This window comes from Pseudochaenichthys georgianus, chromosome 18 (assembly GCF_902827115.2).
Source record: "Pseudochaenichthys georgianus chromosome 18, fPseGeo1.2, whole genome shotgun sequence".
Taxonomy (NCBI): Eukaryota; Metazoa; Chordata; class Actinopteri; order Perciformes; family Channichthyidae; genus Pseudochaenichthys; species Pseudochaenichthys georgianus.
The window spans coordinates 21,515,615-21,536,101 of record NC_047520.1 but is presented as its reverse complement, the minus strand read 5'-3'; the positions used below and the strand labels follow the sequence as shown (position 1 = coordinate 21,536,101).

The window sequence follows — 20,487 nt, the reverse complement described above, 5'->3', positions numbered from 1 at the left end:
GTCTAGAACCATGGCAGTTCACTGATACAAAGTTCCCTGAATGTAGGGCGGGTGTAGGACAAGTAAAATAGTGGTGGTAATAAAATAATTTGATGGTGTTATTTTATCGTACATTAACGCAGTTGCAACAAAAATATGTAGCAGGTGACAGTTGACATATAGGAGCCTCAACGGAGACTTTGAACGCGTCTCACCCCGACATGTTTTTTCCCCTCCTCCATAGTCCTCCTTGTTTCCCTCCATCTCTGCTGATCTGTCAGTGCTCGGACGTTACGTTAAGGTGCAGACCCGAGTCCCGCTCTTGGGGAAATTTAAGGAAAGTCAGAAAAAATATACGTCTTTAAAGGGCAGTATACGACAATTAATATCGAGACGACAGACATTTTACCTCCTTTGTGCAGTTGCTTTGAAACTACAGTAAAATGGATCCAATGACTCAGTCCGCCCAGATATCATCGTCGCAAGGGATTGCCGATGGACAAAATTCTGCTGCCAAAGAATCAAAACCATCCGGTAAGAAACAGTCTAACGTTAAGTTAGCTAGACTAGTGTCAATTTAAACATACCCTTAATTATTTTTTAACCATGTGTGTCGTTTAAACATAAGGCATTCATAATTTCATAGGTCTAACGTAACGTCAATACCATAACGCAATACCTCAATTTAGAACTGAAGGCATTGTATTGTAAACACATTTTATGATATTGGGTCTGTTTTTGGCATGATTGTTTAAGCTTATTTAGCTTTAATGCGAAACACCTTTTGGTAGTGAACTTATCCCAACACACAGCTGTCAATCATGCCCCGTAGCTTTGGCCCGCCCCTGGTACACGCGCTTTCTTCTACAAAGGTTATAACGCCGCTCGCAATGTATATTATAAAATTGTCAGTTTTAAGTCGCTTTGCTAATAAGTGGTGCTTCCGTCCCGTCTATAGCTAGTGTATATAGAGCATGTAGAGCATGAGGCAAGACATTCAACTCAACTGTGTATTCGGCTAGCTAAGCAGCGAAACACATTTCTGGGTCGACACTGGTCCCCACTGAGTAGCTATTTAAACCGACGGAGACTGCGTAACTAGCAGTGCTAATTTAGAAAAACAAAAAAAAGAAATGTTGTTGTGTATTTTTGCTGTTAGCCGAATTTAAATGTAAATCATATGACGGCGAATATAGTCTTGCGTCATGTTCTACAAGATGGGTATGTTTGTTAATAAGTAAATGTACATTACATGACATATTATTTAAGAACAAGGTTTGGGGTGACGAAGCGTTATGTTGCGATGCTCTGCACTGCAGATGCATTGTTACTGGGCAACTGCCAGTGAAGGGAGCACCTCTTAAAGGCGCATTGCCCTTTTGTGTCTTCATAATAACAGTCCCAGACAAAAACCGCATGCCTGAAGAGCGTTGGTACTGTCATCCATATTTGTCCAATTATTGTCACTACCTCCAGTTTTTAAGTCTTTTTCGATTTTCAGGTTTCACTGTCTAGAAAAGTCTAATTTAACCAAAGTAATAGTTTTGTCGCCCAGGGCCTTATTGACAGGTTATTGTGTTTTTAAGGGAGTGGCTGCTTTCCAATCAGTTACTGTGTTTGTGTTGTGTTAAGCTTTCTGATTTACACTCCATGGCTCAATCAGTCACTACCACCAGAGCCATTTGAAAATCCTTCAAAGCCATGTTCTGTTAATCAAAAGGATTGTAGGCTTTGAAGAATTAAAGCACATGTGGTCACTCACTGGTCATGGGCGTCAACTGGATATGGCAGGGTGTGGCCCACGATGCCTCAATGAGATTCAAGTGTATCACCAAGGACCTGAGAGAACATATTAAATAAAAGATAACTACAAATCCACTGGGACACATACGGAAGCAAACAATGTCACATCATAAATCATTTAGGACCATCATTTCTTGCCATACCTACAATCATATGATGTACCATATGATTATTAGCTTATGACAACAATGACCAAATTATCATTTATTTAATCTCTCAAAAATATTTAAGGATTGTTAACCTTATATATCTATATTATGTTTAAGATATATGTATAGGTTGTTCTCAAAACTGTGGCATGACCTTAAGAGCTAGTTATTTTCTGACAAATTGTAAAGTAGCAAAGATGGCTGTTTCTATACAAATAGTTTTCTGGCAGCCCTGAACAAACTCGGAATGATTAGGGTTGCTTTTTTTGTAACATTCCAAAACAGATAACAGACATTGACTTCTGCGAACCTTAGTCATTACAGCCCTGCTGAGTCATCTACGCATGTGGGCTTTGGGCCTATCCCTGCATCATTATCATATGGAAAGGCAATGTCTTTAAATCTGTTTTTCTTACTAGTAAATAACTTCCGTTTGAGTTTGCAATTGAATGTCACTTTTAACAACTTATATGTATATATGTTGGTGTAATTTTATTTTACGAAAGGACTTCCATTTAAATAAAACTAACAAAATGAAGATATTTCTTGTTGTGAAATAGTCTACAGCTAATGATTTATTTGTTATTGATGAATCTGTCAATGATTTGAGGAATGTGCTTAGGCAGACAGTCAAAAGGTACACTGTGTTGCTTTGAGCAGTCATTCCCTATGTGTCATTGCCGTAATGTACTTATCACAGGAACAGTTACATTATTTATGGTCAATTCGTTTTGTTGCAATATTACCCAAACAAGGCTGGACACAGTCACAAATCCAGGCCAATGGTTAAGCTTTATTCACCTGTTTATCATATTTTATAAAAAACATCCCTGTTCTCTGATCTGCTCCTGTTTTACTTTGCTGTCCATTTGAAAACAATCTTTTTGTCTGTAAATCTAGCACAATGTAAACCACTTCAGCAGTCATTCCCTCAGTAAAGCATCAGAAATACATGTTCTATTCACTTATTCATAGGGGTTTCTAAACCATAGTTAAGCCCTTCTTTAACCACATGTTTACCAATAAAACCTGGCTTTTAATTTAAAACATCCACAGAAAGGATTGATTTGTAGTTGTTGCTGGTCACATACACACATGTGTATCCTGACATGTTGCCTCATAACTTATATGGAAGTATTCTTTCTAGTTTATCATGTTCTTTTGTTCATTGCCCATGCCTTATTGCAGTCGTTTCCATAATAATCTACACAGGTCTATCTTTGCCTCAGTGGATGTAACCTCTACAGATGGCCTGGCCCTCCTCTCCAGCTCCCGTCTGTAGCTGAGACTATTTCACTTGCCTTGCACACTGATTAGTGACAATAGTCACAAAGGAAGTGGCACATTTCAAAATGAGGACCTAATTTCTGAAACCACATTGCATCATATTTTCTGTGGAAGTTAGCCTTGGAATCAATCTAGGTATTGCTGCATTATGTGTAATCTCATCTCAAACAGTGAGAAGTCTTCGACCTTATTACACAACTTGCTGGCCTTTTACAGTTCTATTTTGATCTACAACCTTTTAAATAATGTTCACTGAAGAGAGAATTGGGTTATTTCCTGTGTTTTATAGAAAACTCCCAATTTTTTATCAAAAATCCTTAATGTTCCCAACAACGGAGAAATGTACCTTTGATGAGTTACCATAACTGTAATTGCTGTGGTTCATAGTGTACCAAACCTAGTGGTTTTAATCATTCATATCAATGTTGTTTGAAAAACTCATATTTCACTAAATTGGAAACTATAGGTATTCAATTTAAACTACCTAAAAATTAAGCTCACAAGCAAAGCCTTCAAGGAACACAGAGTTCTTTCAGCCTCCTTTCCCTCTCTCTCCACTTGTCTTGCCAGCACGCCCCCACCCACCCACCCACCCACCCACCCCTGCAGGAGCAGACTATATCACTGCAGCCACAGAGGCATCAGAGAGCCCTCAGGGTGGACAGTACAGGGTAGCTAGGGCAGGGAGGAGACCCGCCCTGCACCATCGTTTCCACTAGGTTACGAGCTTAAGAAGCCCTAAAGGCACAGTGGCAAAGCTTCCAACTCCAAGTATTTGGATTGCACACTGTGACTTAATAGGTGCTTTCACACTGGAGTACTTTTCCCAGTATAGTTCCGATAGTTCTTGAAATGTTGTGTTCACACCAAAAAAATCCGGAACTAGAACTTAGTTCATGAGAACCTTTTCACCCCCTTTTTAGTCCCTGCTAGAGAGCAGGTACTTTCATGGGAGAAAAAGGTTCCCATTTCTGATTGGTTGGCCGGATTGCAAACCACGCCCCGTAAAACTCGGAAAGGTTTGTGAAGCCGCCATTGTATTTGCTGGCATTAGCATTATTAGCATTAGCCCAGCGCACCAACAGAGAGAATAACTTATGGCAACACAAAAGAAAAACATGGGAGCGGTGGAGATGAGGAGGTGTCGGCGTTCTGGCGATTTACTCGGAAGGCTTCAGTAGAAGCTGCTGGGACTCCCAGCAGCTTCTACTGAAGCCAGTCCCCAACTCCGGGGACTTCCGGCCGGGGACTTTGGGTGGCAGTATATGCCAGAGATGTGGACTCGAGTCACATGACTTGGACTCGAGTCAGACTCGAGTCACCAATTTGATGACTTGAGACCCGATTTGACAAAATCACAAAACACTTGCGACTCGACTTGAACACCAATGACTCGGGACTTGAGCCTCTGACTTGAGGTGACTTGATCATTTAATTCAGAGGTCTCCAACACGCCGATCGCGAGCTGCCGTTAGAAGAGCAGACTCCCGTCGGGGAGAGCAGAATCTCCAGCCGCTCCTACTCTTGCTGAGAATCCTTGCAGGCAGGGGCGGGTCTTTATTTAGCTGGGCCACCATGCGGCCAATCATATGCGAGGACACACTAGGATCATACCATTATGTGAAAGAAGGGTGGGGGCACAGCAGGTGTAGTGGTATAGGCCAGCTGCACAGAGCGACGGGGAGACGGATTTAAATGCAAGCGCGTCGGAAAAAGTCAAGAAATGAGAGAAAACCGAAAAAAGAAGCAGCATCTGGCTGCTTTTCAGTGATGTTGGAGAGTGCAGGGTTTGTAAAATTAAAATATATTTTTTTGGTAACCACTAAGCCCATCCTGACTTGAGACTTGACTCGGACTTGCAAAACAATGACTTGGTCCCACCTCTGGTATATGCCGTGAAGTGGTTTGCGGCCTGCCAGTAAACCCAAAGCAGAAGAAGAAGAAGTGACGTCAGTGGCTTCATTTGACTAATCCTCCCCCAGGGACCGGTATGAACGCGATCTGCTCTTTAGTTCATCAGAACTCTTTAGTTCTGATGAACTAAGTACTTGGTGTGAAAGCGCCTAATGAAGGCAGTCAAACCCTTATCCCAGAGACAAACATTTAACATTTCTACATAGCTTTATTTTTGATGTAACCAATGAGTTAGTATATGAAAGGATGATTTTGACAGACTCCCAGTGATTGATCAGCAGTCCTGCACTTCCCCTCAGCTCTACAGAGGTTCTTAGCCTCTGTAGAGCTCCATGGTGTGGCTGTATGACCCACACTCTCTGATCTCCTTAGCCTCTGTTCCAGCAGCTGCAATCAGCTGCTGGAAAAGAGAGAATGACTTGTCCATCAACACTAAGTAGACAGACAAGTTGTGGAGCATGTGGCAGCTAAAGAGCCATATGCTTTGTTCTCAATAGTTGATAGAAACCTATCCTTTAAAGAAGGATTAGTATTGGGATTCATAGAGTGGCAAGAAGTGCAACAAAACAAGAATTCTAGCATTGGACTGTATCTTCTAGGATAATAGAGATCTATCTGAACAGCTTTATAAGGTTATGACATGTCAGATGTTGTGTTTTCATTTTGTTCACTGCCCCTGAAACATGACGTAATGCACCTTTAAGTAAAGCAAATGTTTAGTTAAGCTAACTCTTTTGATCTGCTCTGGTTATATAGTTGGACATTATTCAGCTTTGATTTCTCTCTGCTGTGTTTAAAACACCATCACATGCCTTCTCGTTCATTCCTCTTTAGATATGCATGTTGTGTTTTGTAACGTTTCCACAGCTTAACAGCAGTCATCAGCGTTTTCCAAAGATGTCTTTCCATAATGACATACTTGTGATTTTTGTTAATGTGTTGAACCACGATATTTAGGCATGCTTTTAGGATCTGAATCTTATTAGTTGTCATGTTTATGTCTACAGGTTACATATCGTTTTTGACCAGTATCTTCTTAATTCAATTCTCACCAAGTTGTCCCTAAAAAGAAATGGGGAAGCACAAGAAAGACGTAGACATAGCCCTCATTGTGGTTAAAGAGTGAAGGTGTGGTGTGTTCGGAGAGAAGGAATGCTGCACATCGAGGCCACACCAACCCAACCTCCCCAGCCTGTATAAACCCCTATTCAGCGTTACTGAAACAAGACGCTGCACTTCCCTCGGTAAACCTGAAAGTCCTTTCCCATGACGGGACTTTTCTCTCCTGGCCCCCAACCAATCTGATGGAACGGAGGTTGAGGTGTGAACACTCTTACACTTTTAACCTTGAGGACTATCAAGCAGGTATTTGGCCCCTTACATTCCAGCCACCACTGTTTTGGTTTCAGGCTTCCCATTGGATTCACGATTGTCTTTCATCAGAGAATGAAAGAGTTCCAACATTAACGTTGGCTGGTCCGGTCTGGCTTCCTGTTGGCATTCCAGTTCATCCCAAGGGTGTTGAATTGAAGATTCAACTTATTGTTATTTCTCTGCATTTGACCCATCCTAGTGTTAGGAGCAGTGGGCTGCCGTTATGTACGGCGCCGGGGAGCAGTGTAGGGAACGGTGCCTTGCTCAGGGACACCTCGGTAGCTCTTGGTCTTGCGGGGACTTGAACCGATGACCTTCCAGTTGCCAAGCCCCTATGGACTTCGTCACCACCGCCTGAATGGGGTGTAGGTTAGGGCTCCAGTCTTCCAGGCCAAACTGGGAACACTATTTCTTGATGGAGCTGACTTTATGCAGGAGGAGAGGAAAGTAGAAACAGACACAAACTGCTGATCCACAGTTGGTAGAACACAACATCATTGTATGCTGTCGTGTTTAGATTCCCCTCAAGTAAAGGGCCTCTACCAACCATGTACAAACAAACCAAGAAGACGGCGTTCTTGAACAGGGCTGCCCAGTTACCATTTGCTGTATAGTGTACATGAAAACTTGGAGCTGTTGGTTTCTTTAGCAACATAAGTCCTTGGAGAAGTTCTCGAGACGAAATAGTGTTGTGTGTAGTTAAGTTGCAGCAAGCACTTCTGTTTGCTCATGGCCACACTCAAGCAAAGGGACAAGGGCTTTTGTCTGCTGCTAAACCCAACTGTCTTGCCTGCATAGCAAATATAAGTGCATGTGTTAAAGTTGTTGAAGGTTTACTGTAGTATATAATAAGAGCATATGCATGGGGCTACTTTGTTACCATTCGTAGTGTCTGGTCTTTATTTGTAGCTTCTCGTATAGTGTGTAGAGTTGATAAGGCTGGATAAGTTACTCTTGTTTTCTCCTAAGTGTACTGCCTTTATTTGAATTTGAATGGGTCTGATGGATAGGACTTATTTTCTTCCTCTTCTAGGATGATCATACTTCTGTACTTTTATTTCCTTTTTCAGATTCCTTTCTTTCCTCTTCGCCTGTATCTCTCATTCAGTCTCCTCAAGGCAAGTGTATGGTTCTCTTACGCTGCTCGCCTGCTCCCTCCCTCCCTCCCTCCCTCCGTCCTGTTCTCTCTCGCTGGCCTGCTGCTGTACTGCGCTACCTCATCGCTCTTTCTAGTGCCCCTCTCCTGCTCGTAATCTGCTATTCAAATAGAACCAACCTAAAAAGAAACCAATAACATGGCGAACTACTGTCCTAACCCCAGCTCCTTTCCTAGCCCACCCCTCCTCCAACAAAACCTTGTCATGCTACTCCATCTGTTTCCACACTGCTGACCCTTAGTTGCTGGACTAATTGTAAGTTATCAACGCAGCACAGCTCATGTTCTCAAAGACATGGTATTGGTAATTCTCTTCACCACCCCAACCCGGCTGCAACTTGAGATGAAACGTCTCTAGCTCATGCCGTAAATAGAAATCTTGACCGATTGACAGTTTACATGGTTAGTTAATGTTAAAGCTGCAGGCATAGCGATAGTCTGAGCAGCTTCACTATATGAACACGTGGTGCATTTGAAATAATGTGCCTCAGTTTATACATCTGGCATAAATCACCAGCCCTAATCTAAACGAGTCTTTGTCCGTTTTAGGGTTCAATGCTGCTTGTTCTCACCCAACCAGAATCTTGACAGGACACAAACAATGAGACATGGCAGACCATACCTCTGCAGCTGCTAGCAATGTGATCCATCTCTGTCTTTACCGCCTGCTAGTGAGCATTATTCAGGTCAGCAGCACTCACTGTAGGTACAACATAATCCCAAGATTGCCACCTTATTTTAAGAAAGCAGAGAAGTTCAAGTTCACATTGTGCGCACAAGAGCAGAAGTCTAAAAATGGATCAGGTTGGTGTCTCCGGAGGTACCAGCTTCCTGCTGCCCTAGTATCCAAGCCCGAGCTCCCCTCAGTCCCAGCAGCAGCCAGGCCCCAGAGGACGAGTGGCACTGGAGGTATCATCACTTGCTCTCCACCCCTATATCAGCTTGCGGTTCTGTGCATGTCTCACATCCTTGCTTAACCATTACAAAGTAGGTTTTCTTTGAGCGTTATTTTTATTTCAAATTATTTTTATGCTGTCATTCTCATCAGTTTTGGTAGTCTATACTAGTGTAAACAAACAGTAACCAATAGCTGTGAAAGTAGTGTTTTTTGTTTAGTGATGTAGTATAATGGATTGATTAGGGAAGATAACACGAGCCACAGTATCCTTAGTCACAGGGTACCATGACAACACGTATGTCTCATGCCTCCACACTGTTCACCATGAGTGAGGGATGACGGGACGTGATGCACCCAGTGGAATTTGAACTACTGACTCATCTGTTTCGCACCAACAATATCTGACTGAGCTTAAGCATTACATGTTGTAATCAGTAAAGCAATGCCTGGGGTTTCAATGTACATTCCTTTATTAGTTTGGTGTCTACCCCTTTGTTAAGTCTGAGTGATAAGGAGATATGATTGAAAACCACTTAATTTCAGATTATTTCATCACATATACTGATCCCAAAAATAGCATTTCATGTTCAGGGTACGAGAAGATTTAGCTAATTGTAACAAATGATTTTGTTCACATTCACATTCCCTCAAGTCCAGCTACTGCAGAGAGCAGGTCCCACGAGTCAGACAGGAAGTCCACTGAGGCCTGCTTTGGCAGGTGGCACATCACCAGTGGCCCATTACTAATTGAACTTGTTGATAGCTGTTTTTATAACCATGTTCATAAAGCTACTCCTGAATCTGAGTCTCTCTGGAAGTTGATTTTCAAATCAAGTAGCCCTGGCTCTCTAGAATCTGTGGATGTGTTCTCAGAGCACGAGCTCTTATGGAATTTGTTTACTAGTGCAGAGCCAGAGGACTACAATGCTGCCAGCTGGATGCAAAGTCCATTCATGTGGCCTAGTTTGAACAAGGCATTGTATTGTGGAAAGGGGAGGTAGCAGTCCAAGACAAAGTGGACCAGTCAGTCGGCCATCAGTGGAACAGTCTCCGTCTATGCAGTGGCAGGGGATATAACAATATGTGGATCTGAAAATACTTTATTCAGTGTGCTTGATAGGTAAAAGTGAAATCAGTTGGAGGTTAATATAGACAATACCTTCACCTTCTCCTAATGGCATCATGGCAGGTGACATGAGAGGTCATTGGTGTTTGAACAACCATCTGACTGTTGGAACAGTTGCTTGGAACATCTTTGAATGTCTTTGGAAACATCCAGGGTACTTCGTGGCCACACGGCTGGGGAAGGGCCTGCCATCAGTGACTATACACGTCTCTTCGGCCGTTTGGCTGAGGAGATGATGGTGTTTGGATGACCTGATTAACTGCACTGTGACGGCAATGTTGCCAAGCTTTTGGCATTTTATAATTTCGGCTTGTCACTGAGCACAGTGAATGCATCTCTGTTTGTGATTGAGAATTTTTTTAGATTAGTCCTTTGCCTAATGGCCGTTTGTTTCTACATTAAACTGTATTAAAGTTTTCCATCATTAGTAATATGGTTGTTTGCTAGGTCAATCCTTTTTTGCTAATATTTGAAAACAGCATGGAGATCTGTAGGCAGGGTTTGAAGAAGGCCATTGCTTAGCAAATTAACTGGTAGTCAGCACATGTTTCAAACTGAAACTTGAACACAGACTATATCCATGGGTTTAAGCCCCCACCTGACTTAACCTAACGGCGTGTGCCTGATTTCAGAACTTCAATTGACTGGTTTGATCCAAACGGATTGTAGTGTACCAGGCTAGTACAACACATGTACTACGCTTGGTCTCCTTCCCTCTTCCCACGGCTTATTTTCTATCCAACAGGCATATTTACACACATCATTGGCACAGAAATAAACTAACTTGAAGTAAGCCCAAAGCTTTATGAAACAAAAAAAACATTAAATATGAATTTCCAATCTGTCAGATGAGGTATTTAACATTGCAGCAGTGCAGCCCACCCTGGTTTTAAGTGGAAAGAGAAATAGTTTAAAAGCGCATTATAAGTCACATGGTTTTGCATTATAAAAGGAACATGTTGACTATGCAGAAACATTCACCTTCTACGAAGATGATTCTAAAGGAATTCTAATACATCGTAAAGTAATAAAAGGCCTTGGGGTGTAGGTGCAACTTTTATCCTTCTGATCTTTCGTCTGGTTTTTTAGATGCCGTTTTTATATCTCAATCATGTTTGTTACTTGTGTAACAGTCCATGGTGTTCTGTGGTGAAGGTGAAGATGATGTTGGCTGTTGGTTTTTTAAAGTTGCACTTACCCTTTCTTCTTTGAAACATTAGCAGTAGTAGCCTGAGTGAGTTTACCTTGAACAAACAAATAGCATTTCACATGACGATATGTAATCCCACACATGTGTGGCGTAAGTCCCAGCTCAGATGATAGCAGCAGGGAGTTCAGTAGGTAATACAATTCTGTTTTAGTCAAATCTATTTCTGAAAACAAATATTAATAAAATGTTTTAATTGTTTAATTTAATCATATAAAACATTACAAAATGTATTTAATGACTGCAGTTGTTAAGGAATTCATATACATCAATCACCATATCCACTCATGAAGAGATTAGTGTTTCTTTGCTGTTTATCTGATCGTTCAGATCATTCAAGTTGCCATACCGACCGCATTGCTTTATTGCAGCTTTGAAGTACGAAGCAGCATGCAAGCATCCAACTCCCATCATTATATGACTCCATGATGCAACGCATGCATGCTTGGGCTGCAACATCAAGGCCTCGCTGAATAACATTAGAAGTGCATGAAAGTTTAGTGTGGTGTGATGTATGACCCCCCCCTCTCTTCTCCGTTGTTCGCTTGCTGCACGCCGATGCAGACACGAGAGTGGCCCAGGGCTCCGACCGGCCCTGCGAAGGTGTCGCGACATCCCCTCGTTTTCCTTCTCAGCCTGGCTCACTCCCCCCCAGCAGCTACGGGAGGGAGCCAGGGCCGCCAGGCGGACAGCCCGACTCCCCGATAAAGACCTCTCCCGTTTCCGAGCGAATCAAGGCGCTTGAAGCTCTGGCTGCCAAGAAGAAGGACCCAGACTTTAGAAGTGATGGTGGCTTTTCTCACTTCAGAGACCGCAGCCATGACAAGTTCTCCACCGAGACCCCCAGACCTCCCACCGAGACCCCCAGATCTCCCACCGAGACCTCCAAGTTCTCCACCGAGACCTCCAGATCTCCCACTGAGACCTCCAAGTTCTCCACCGAGACCTCCAAGTTCTCCACCGAGACCTCCAAGTTCTCCAATGAGACCTCCAAGTTCTCCACCGAGACCCCCAGACCTCCCACTGAGACCTCCAAGTTCTCCACCGAGACCCCCAGATCTCCCACCGAGACCCCCAGACCTCCCACTGAGACCTCCAAGTTCTCCACTGAGACCTCCAAGTTCTCCACCGAGACCCCCAGATCTCCCACTGAGACCTCCAAGTTCTCCACCGAGACCCCCAGATCTCCCACTGAGACCTCCAAGTTCTCCACCGAGACCCCCAGATCTCCCACTGAGACCTCCAAGTTCTCCACCGAGACCCCCAGATCTCCCACTGAGACCTCCAAGTTCTCCACTGAGACCCCCAGACCTCCCACTGAGACCCCCAGACCTCCCACTGAGACCCCCAGACCTCCCACTGAGACCCCCAGACCTCCCACTGAGACCCCCAGATCTCCCACTGAGACCCCCAGATCTCCCACTGAGACCCCCAGATCTCCTACTGAGACCCAAAAAGCTCCAACTGAGGTGCACAAATTCTCCACTAAGACCTCCACATTTTTCACTGAAACACCAACATTCTCCAGTGAGACCCCCAGATCTCCCAATGAGACCAACAAATCTTCCACTGGGACCCCAAAATCACCATTTGAGACCCCTCAATTTCCCACTGAGACTTCAAAGCCTCTCACTGAGAGAACTACGCCAACTGTCCAGAAAAGAGGAGGATCTACTGATCAAGAGTCACCGGAATCTCCCTTTGAAGTGCTTGGAGATTTAAGACAAGTGAATGAATTTGAAGAAACGGAAGAGTGGATGAAGTCTCATTTGCCTCCGGTGCCAGACTATGCGGCTGTAGATCCAACTAAACCCACCCTGACTTCAGACAGCGTGACGTCGAAGGTAAAGAAAGAAACTGACGTAGTTATAGCCGATGCTCCTGCTCCCTTTGCTGGAGTCCCCGATGCGTTCATGGATTCTCCTGCTGAAGCTTCAAAGCTGAAGAATGATTCTAGTGATACACAGAAGCAGTCGCGTGTTGAGGAGGAGTCTGACTTTGATCTAAACTATTTGCCAACAGCCTACATGTGGGATCAACAGGACAAAGCAGGTGCCCAGGCTCCATCAAAACTTGATTCAGGCCCAGTTCCACCTGCACCTCCTGCAGGCTTTGACTCCCAGTCTCCTCATGTCCCTCCACCAGTTGGCATGGATACTAAAAGTAATGTTTTGGATGACAAGAAGAACATGTGGACCGGAGATCTCGAGCGCCCAGAGGCAAGTGAAGCCGACAGCTCAGGAGATTCAGACGACACAGTCATTGAAGATGGTGTCTCTGTTCCTGCTACTGTTCCTCCTCAAGCAGTTTCAAATGATCCTAGCCCAGCTGCAGCAGCCCCGAGTCTTCCCACTGATGAAAAGGAGATTCCACCAACGTCTGAGAGGAAGCTAATGCAGGTGCCAACAATAAATGTCATAGAGACTGACGAGCCAAATTACAGTGATGAGGAGATGGAAATGGAAATGGAGCTTGAAGTGGAGGAAGATGAGGACTATGAGGCTGTAAGAGAGCAAGCTAGAGAGGCTCCAAAGACCCCAGAGCCAGAGGATAGTAAACATGAACCACCCAAAACACGGCCCTTAGAAACCGAAATCATGGAAGGCTACTCTCCCCCGTCCTCACCCGTGGACTCTGATGCTGAATACTCTCCGAAACACAACATAATCAAACCTCTTCCTGAAACAGTACATCGTGAGTCTGCATCAAAACCTGAGGCTCAAACTGAAAAATCACAGGCCACTTCCAATAAAGAAAATGATGAAGACCCTTTCAAAGTCACAAAGGAACAAGTGGACTTCCAAGACAACGATGATGAGTGGTCAGATGAACCACAATATATCATGGTCAAACCTTGCAAGACTGATGTTGCTTTCATAGAAACATCCTACAACCAATCCAAGCTGGATGAACAGAGCATCACTGCTGGAAAAGAGGCTCACGTGGAAATGGCTTCACTATCTAAAACCAGCTTCATGCAAGATGATATATATGACCGACAATCATTTGATTACGATTATGACGCATCCTCTACCTTGGATGATGTTGATGAAAAAGGGTTGAGTGCTAAAGAACGCTTCCTTTCGGATCCTTCTCAAATCAACAATGAACCACTGAAAGCAAGCAGTGCAATTCTGGATCATTTCTCTTCAGTGAATGAGGATGAAGCCTTCCCCAAGCTAGTCGATCAGCAATGTCAAAGAGAATATCCCCAAGATCCATATTCCTCTTTCCAAAGTGAGACACTTGGCAGGATGAATGAGCAGGATTTCAATAAAAAAATGACCCCTGACATCGTTACAGATAACATAGAACATAGCAACTGCCTCCCAGCACAGAAGATTGGATCAAAGCTCCAGCAGGACACGGAAGCAGGTCAACAGGCTCCTGAAATGACAAGCAATCCAGAAAGCAATGACTCGGACAGCTCAGTTTCTGAGCCTACAGATAGCTTTGTTGAGTTCATGCGAGAGTGCCTGAAATCAAGACAGGACGAAGCACAACAGGACGACACGCCCAAAAATGTACCTTCTGAGGACAAGTTCTGCAAAGCTGCTTTGCGTCCTAATCAGTCCCCTCCGACCATGGTGATGGATCTTGAACAAGAACAGCTAACTATCACTGCTCTTAAGGAGCTGGGCAGCAGTCAAGAGGAGGTGGCGTCTCCACAGTCAAAGGTTCCGGACCATGGCAAAGCTAACCCCAATGCTGCATCTATTCAGCAGGCTTCCTTTTCCGCCCTTCCTAATCCTTCATGTTCCCAAAGCAACAGCACATATTCCAAAGAGGTAGAAGCCATCGACGAATGGGTGGCTGAAGCCTATCACCTTGCTGAGCATGTCGTGACAGCAATACTAACCCACTTATCAGGTAACACCTCTTCTTATGGGCGATAGGCCTGCTGACCTCACACAGTCCCCTCAACAAGACCCCTTTCCTCACTTGCACCTTGAACTGCCTGCTCATTCTAAAAATAATTATTGTTTTTATATTTTGTATACATGTAGGAACATGCTTTGTACAACAAAAACACTCAAATTGCCAACACAACTCTTTCGTTCCTTCTGTATGAAAGTGTAAGGCACTTTAACAGTTCCAAGTCAAATGTAGCCTGCACACAGGAATGCTTAGTTGTAACTACTCGTCTCCTGTCAGCGTTCCTGTCACTAAATACCACCCCTCAATACGACATTGAATATCCACTAGAGGTTCAGGTTAGAAGATTCTAAGATGAGCAGCATCCGGTCTTCTCCTCGCAGTACTGTATTTCTAATTCATTTTACTTATCGGCAAACATACAAAAACAGGGGAAGCCTGGCTTCCCTCGGCCTCCAGGAGAAAACGCCACTGAGTTCAAGGGATAAACTCACCCACCTCTTGCTCTTGCCCTGCTGCACGTGTGCCGGTTGAGCTGGTTCTTCCAGCAGCTCAACTCTGCCCCTCATCATGAACGCAGGAGGCTGGCTGTATGTCTGAACTCGCGCCCACTTGTTCTAAGCTGCTGCTGATGCAGTGCTTGTAGCAGCGCTGCTGCCAAAAAGGTCTGTCAATTTGCGACATTGATATGCTTCACCTGCGAGTGACTTCACCTTTATTTCTCTTGCCTTCTCGGCCCCACCTTTTTCTTTTTGTTTTCTTTGATTTTTATCCATGTGTTTTCATTCCCCCTGTCTGCCGCGGCGTCTAATCCCTTCTCTTCGTGTGGCCGGTCTTTTTTCTTCTTCGTGTGTGATTATTTGAAAGATAAGAACCACACAACTGCATTAGCGGCCGCTGTCGCCCTCTGTCGACTGTCAGCGCTTAAACTATTTTTATTTATTTTTAAAGGGCCGGCCCTTGACGACCGTTCTGTGGTTCTCCAGATTCTACAGATGGCCAGTCCGCCCCTGTGTGTATATATATATATATATATATATATATATATATATATATATATATGCATTAGGGGTGTAACGGTTCTCAAACATTTTGGTTCGGTACGTACCTCGGTTTTTAGGTCACGGTTCGGTTCGGTACGTTTTCGGTACAGCAGAAAAAATTATCACAAAACATAAAATATTTTTGGGGTTTTTACAATTATTATTAAACTGTGAATAATGTATTCACTCAAATAAATACAAAATATAATAAAATAAACATTAAGGTGCAGCATTTCGATGAACTGTACTAGTACCTAAGCAGCCAGTTTGACATTATGACTTGCTTGTCATTGTATTTTCATGTTTTTTTAAAGAAAGATGAACTTGTCCACATTGCTTGCCGAAAGGGCAGATCTGCTGGCACTAGCAATGTCTCCTGCTGTGGAGAACACCCTCTCGCTAGGGACAGAGGTAGCAGATAGCCAGGTAGCGCTTTGCTAACATGGCAACATAAGGATATTTGCCGTTTGTAATAGCTTTGGCTCGGTCTGAAGTTTTTGCGAGTGGTGGAGGCTTAAATGCTAGCGGGAGTTGGGTTTGCACTTCAGTCTTTTGGTACCGGTTATATTCACGTTCCGGTGATGCCTTTTCAAATGAGTGTGCAAGTTTGATGCATTGCCAGCCGTGTAACCAATGTTAGTTGAACAATGCCGACAAACAGCTTTGGTTCGGTCCACCTGTCTTTGTCCGTCATCCTTGTACGTAACTGCGAAACCAAAATGTTCCCAAACCGGAGACTTCAATGATGCTGGAGGATTTTTGAGCTGAACTTTATCTGCGTTCGCCATTTCGAAATTACTGACTACATTTGAACGCATCCCCGTGCCCAGCTCTCATAGTATGCCCTCTCGTCCAATGAAATGACTTGCTCGCTCTATGACGCGTTGAACCCAATGTGAGCAAATGACTCTGAATGCTGCGACGCAGCACCTGAGATTACTTCCAAAAAGTTGTTCATGTTCTCAATGGTTTACGTTTAACGTTCTATTCATTCGGTACACTTCGGTACACACGTGAACCGAAGAGCCCGTACCGAATAATTTCGGTACGTGTACCGTTACACCTCTAATATGCATCTATAGAACTACAGTACAGAAAACGCTTTGTCCTAAAGGTCACAGGTTTATTTTACTTTAATCTAAAAGTGTAGAGACTGCAGTTGTCACAGAGATTATAGTATCAAACCACAATATAGTGCACACTAAGGCTGCACATGGGCTGGTGATCCCCTCTCCATCTGATCTGTTGACCCTCTCGTCCCCTTTGTCCTTTACAGCTTGGCAGTGGTCCATTGACAGAGTCGGTGAGGTTTAAATATGGTGCCCTGGTGTTGGCTTGCAAGAACCTTGAACATCACGGGGTACAGTCAATTCCCAGTGTTGGGTTTCTGTCCTAATGCGACTTACCAAAGCACACTTGGTGAACACTGACGGGATGAAAAGGACATGGTACAAAAAAAAAGCAGTTATGAAAAATGATCTCAAATAAAAGTGGTGCATAATTGGTACTTGGCTGTTCAGCATAATGCTATCTGGGGTTAAAGGGTCCATGTAAGGCATTGTTGTCCTCTCGTGTCCAATCCTCCTCTCTTCAATCCAGCCACCCTTTTTCTCAAAAACGATGTCTGAGATTTAACCAACCTATCACCATGTATCACAGATTACTGTGATGGTTCTTACTTTGTTAAAAGTTGACCAGTCACCAAACCAAGGTCAAAGCACTGGTGGGTTATTTTCGAGAGCAACATGCAGTACCCCCCTTCTCTGCAAACATGATCTTAATTCCACACATATGCTCAGAGGCTGGTATGCAGACAGTAATCCTAACACATTCAGTAGGGTGTCTACATGTGCTGAATATCTTAACCTAGAGTTGGCACACCAGAGAACAGAGTGCTGGTGCTCTAGCAACCAGAAACTAAGAGGACACGGTGCAGAAGGGCCATAACAGTTCAGCTCATTTGAAGTCTGTGCATTGCTTGTTGTAGATTTCCAGCCGTGCACATAATGTAAAGATTCTCTCGTTGTGGTATTAATGACTTGTTCTGTAGAGAAGCCTGTGTTGGTGAATCCTCCCCCTCCAGCCATGAGCTATTTTAGTGTTTCTCTGCAGTGCTGCCCCACAACTTGTCTTATTAGGCAGGGCGAGTTGTTTAGGTAGGTGTGCCTGTTGTCATGAGGATGTGCTCGACATTCTCTGCATTGCCATGCGAGCATTAGCCTCCAAGATGTAGTTTAAAGCAAGCATTCATTGGTGGTCACATGTGTGTCAATCCTCAGTGTGAAGATGTGTAGAATGGAGGAAAGGCACATGTAAAAGCTTGACTCAAACCTGTAGCGGTGTTTCTTTGATTCCACACGAAGCTCTCTGACACGATCATGATGGGTTATTATCTTGTTTCAGTCAGAAGTGATCACGTCAGTCGGGAGATGAATTGAGGTCACATCAGAAATAGAGCAAGTTTTGAACAGGCTTAATTGCCTGTTACTTAAAATAATGGTATTAGAACAGTTGGTGTATTACGCTGCTCACGATGCAGCATGGCTTGCCACCACTTGTTGGTTACCAGCCCAAAACGTTCATTCTCATTCATTTATTCTCAGTACAAAACCTAAGATGACTCAATAATAATAATCATGTTACTAGGCAGGTACTTGGATAATACTTGGTCAACGTGACGCGTCTACAGGTTTATAGGGTACACTAGTTCTGAATGTTCACTGATTAGGTATATCATATGATTTACTGCACCCACAGAATAGAAGATGGTTTAGATTTAGATGGCCGTGTTGTTTTATGCAGTCACATAAAACCTTAGCTGTGTACACAATAGATTACAATATGTTTTGCAGAACATCTAGTGCCCTTTAGGTAAAAGTGTGCCAATGGTCTCAAGAGATGCAGTGTGCTTACCTGCAGAAGCAAAGCATACTGCAGCTCTTTAAAATGACAACCAGTATGGTTTGCATACCCCTTGTATACGTTTGAACCGTCACCTGTAATGCCAGTTAATGTGTGTTGGGTCGCTGCAGCCCGTTTCCACTCAGGTCAGTGGTACGGTGTGTGCCGCTTTAAGAGATCACAGTGAAAGCAGGCCACTGCACCTCGGCAGCCACTGGGACTCAGCAAAGTAGAGCCAGGGCGAGAGACGTGGAGACAGGGAGAGAGGGAGATAATGAGGGCCGTCAAGCTCCGGCTGCCTCCCTGTGGGTGCCAGCAGCAAAGCATGCTGGGAGAACACGCTCCCCCTGCAGTGCAGGGTGAGAACGCCCCACTCACTGTTGCTGTTCGATAGTCTTCAGGGAAGTCAGCGTTGCTTCCCACTTATCAACGTGGAGTTACATTTCTTTTCAGATCTGTTGTCCCTGAATGTGGTCAACCTGCTGGCTTGATGGAGCTCAGCTCTGTTGTAACGGGTTAGGTTTAAACACGGTGTCCTGGCAGGCTCAGCAGACACAATGAGGAACAATAGAGCGGTCTCTTCCTGTGTGCGCCGCACAGCAGTGCTTCCCCTCAGGGCCTTGTAAACAGGTTAACTCTTCATATGCTGAGCATTGTTGTCTTTTTTTCAGTCCAACGTGCCATGTGGTTGTTTTAAATGTCATGCAAAAGAAACATCTGATTCAGACTTCTTTATATACAATACCTGAAATGTATTGCTTTCAAACCCCTTCAGGGGACCCATAAGTCTTCAAGGGGGAACTTTATGTGATCAGTTGAACATGTAACTGCCATCCTTCTGTTCTGGGTGGGTTATTGTCATATAGCAGCGTGTCCAAAGAGTGGGCTCAGCTGGATTAAGGATCAAACACATCATCTATCCATCACACTACAACAAGTGAAGAAAGTACATTACTTTGGTCATAATCACAACATTGGTGGTGTTGAAGAAGATGTGGTGACTCCTCGCAGTGCTAGTTAGATTATGGTATCTGATCATTACACAGGAGCCGGCGACTCGCTAACTCTAGCCAGTCTGATATAGCACTCCAAGCTAGACCTGTCATTAACTAGACGAGGAGTTACCAGTTTATTAAGACTAATATTTGCATCATCGACTGACTGCAAACCATGTCTCTCTTCTGGCGTCGGTTATTTTGTTTCATAGCTGTTCTGTGTTGGGCTGTCCAGGCCTCCACCATTTAAGGTGAGATCAGGCGAGTCTGCCGACATGCATCAGAGCAACATGTAAGCAGCCCACAATCTTTTTTTTAGACTTAACTTTGTCTGGGAATAGGATTTGCAGACCGCTGCAGCACCACTACACCGACATTAGAATGGTATTCTTGAAACATGTATTTTCTGTGAGACAGTACCAACTTTAACTTTAACATCCCAGCCCAAGTCGGGATCATGGACATCTGAAGGAATTAGAATTCCCTCTGGTCAGTCAGCCTGTTGAGGCCTGACCTACACATATGTGATCTAAGCTCCAAAAACACTTTTTTGGATAACAATAAAAACCCCAACATTTACATTTAATACATTTCTGACTGAATTGGATTTGGTGTCCTGACAGTGAGATGTGTAATGTGTGTGTGAAGGTTCTGCTTGACGTGTGTCCCCATTAAACTAGCTGGAGCACTGGAGCCTGAACTGTCCCTGAGGCACACGCCACGTGGTTCTCCCCCCACTTACTAAAGGCTTTTTTAAATGCGCACTCCTTTCCCCCACA

At 44.0% G+C, this 20,487-nt stretch overlaps 1 protein-coding gene across 3 annotated transcripts in view; it reads left to right on the top strand.

The window, feature by feature from the left end:
- Positions 1–195: 195 nt before the first annotated feature.
- Positions 196–20,487, top strand: part of rtn3 (reticulon 3) — a 31,312-nt gene continuing 11,020 nt past the window's right edge. Inside the window, exons 1-3 of one of the 3 annotated variants that reach the window (XM_071206576.1) lie at positions 196–513; positions 7,577–7,624; positions 11,458–14,763. In XM_071206576.1, the coding sequence (XP_071062677.1) occupies positions 423–513; positions 7,577–7,624; positions 11,458–14,763 (3,445 nt within the window). In that variant the 5' untranslated portion in view covers positions 196–422. The remainder of the gene's footprint in view (positions 514–7,576; positions 7,625–11,457; positions 14,764–20,487) is intronic. The other 2 variants (XM_034106397.2, XM_034106398.2) reach the window with 2 other exon arrangements.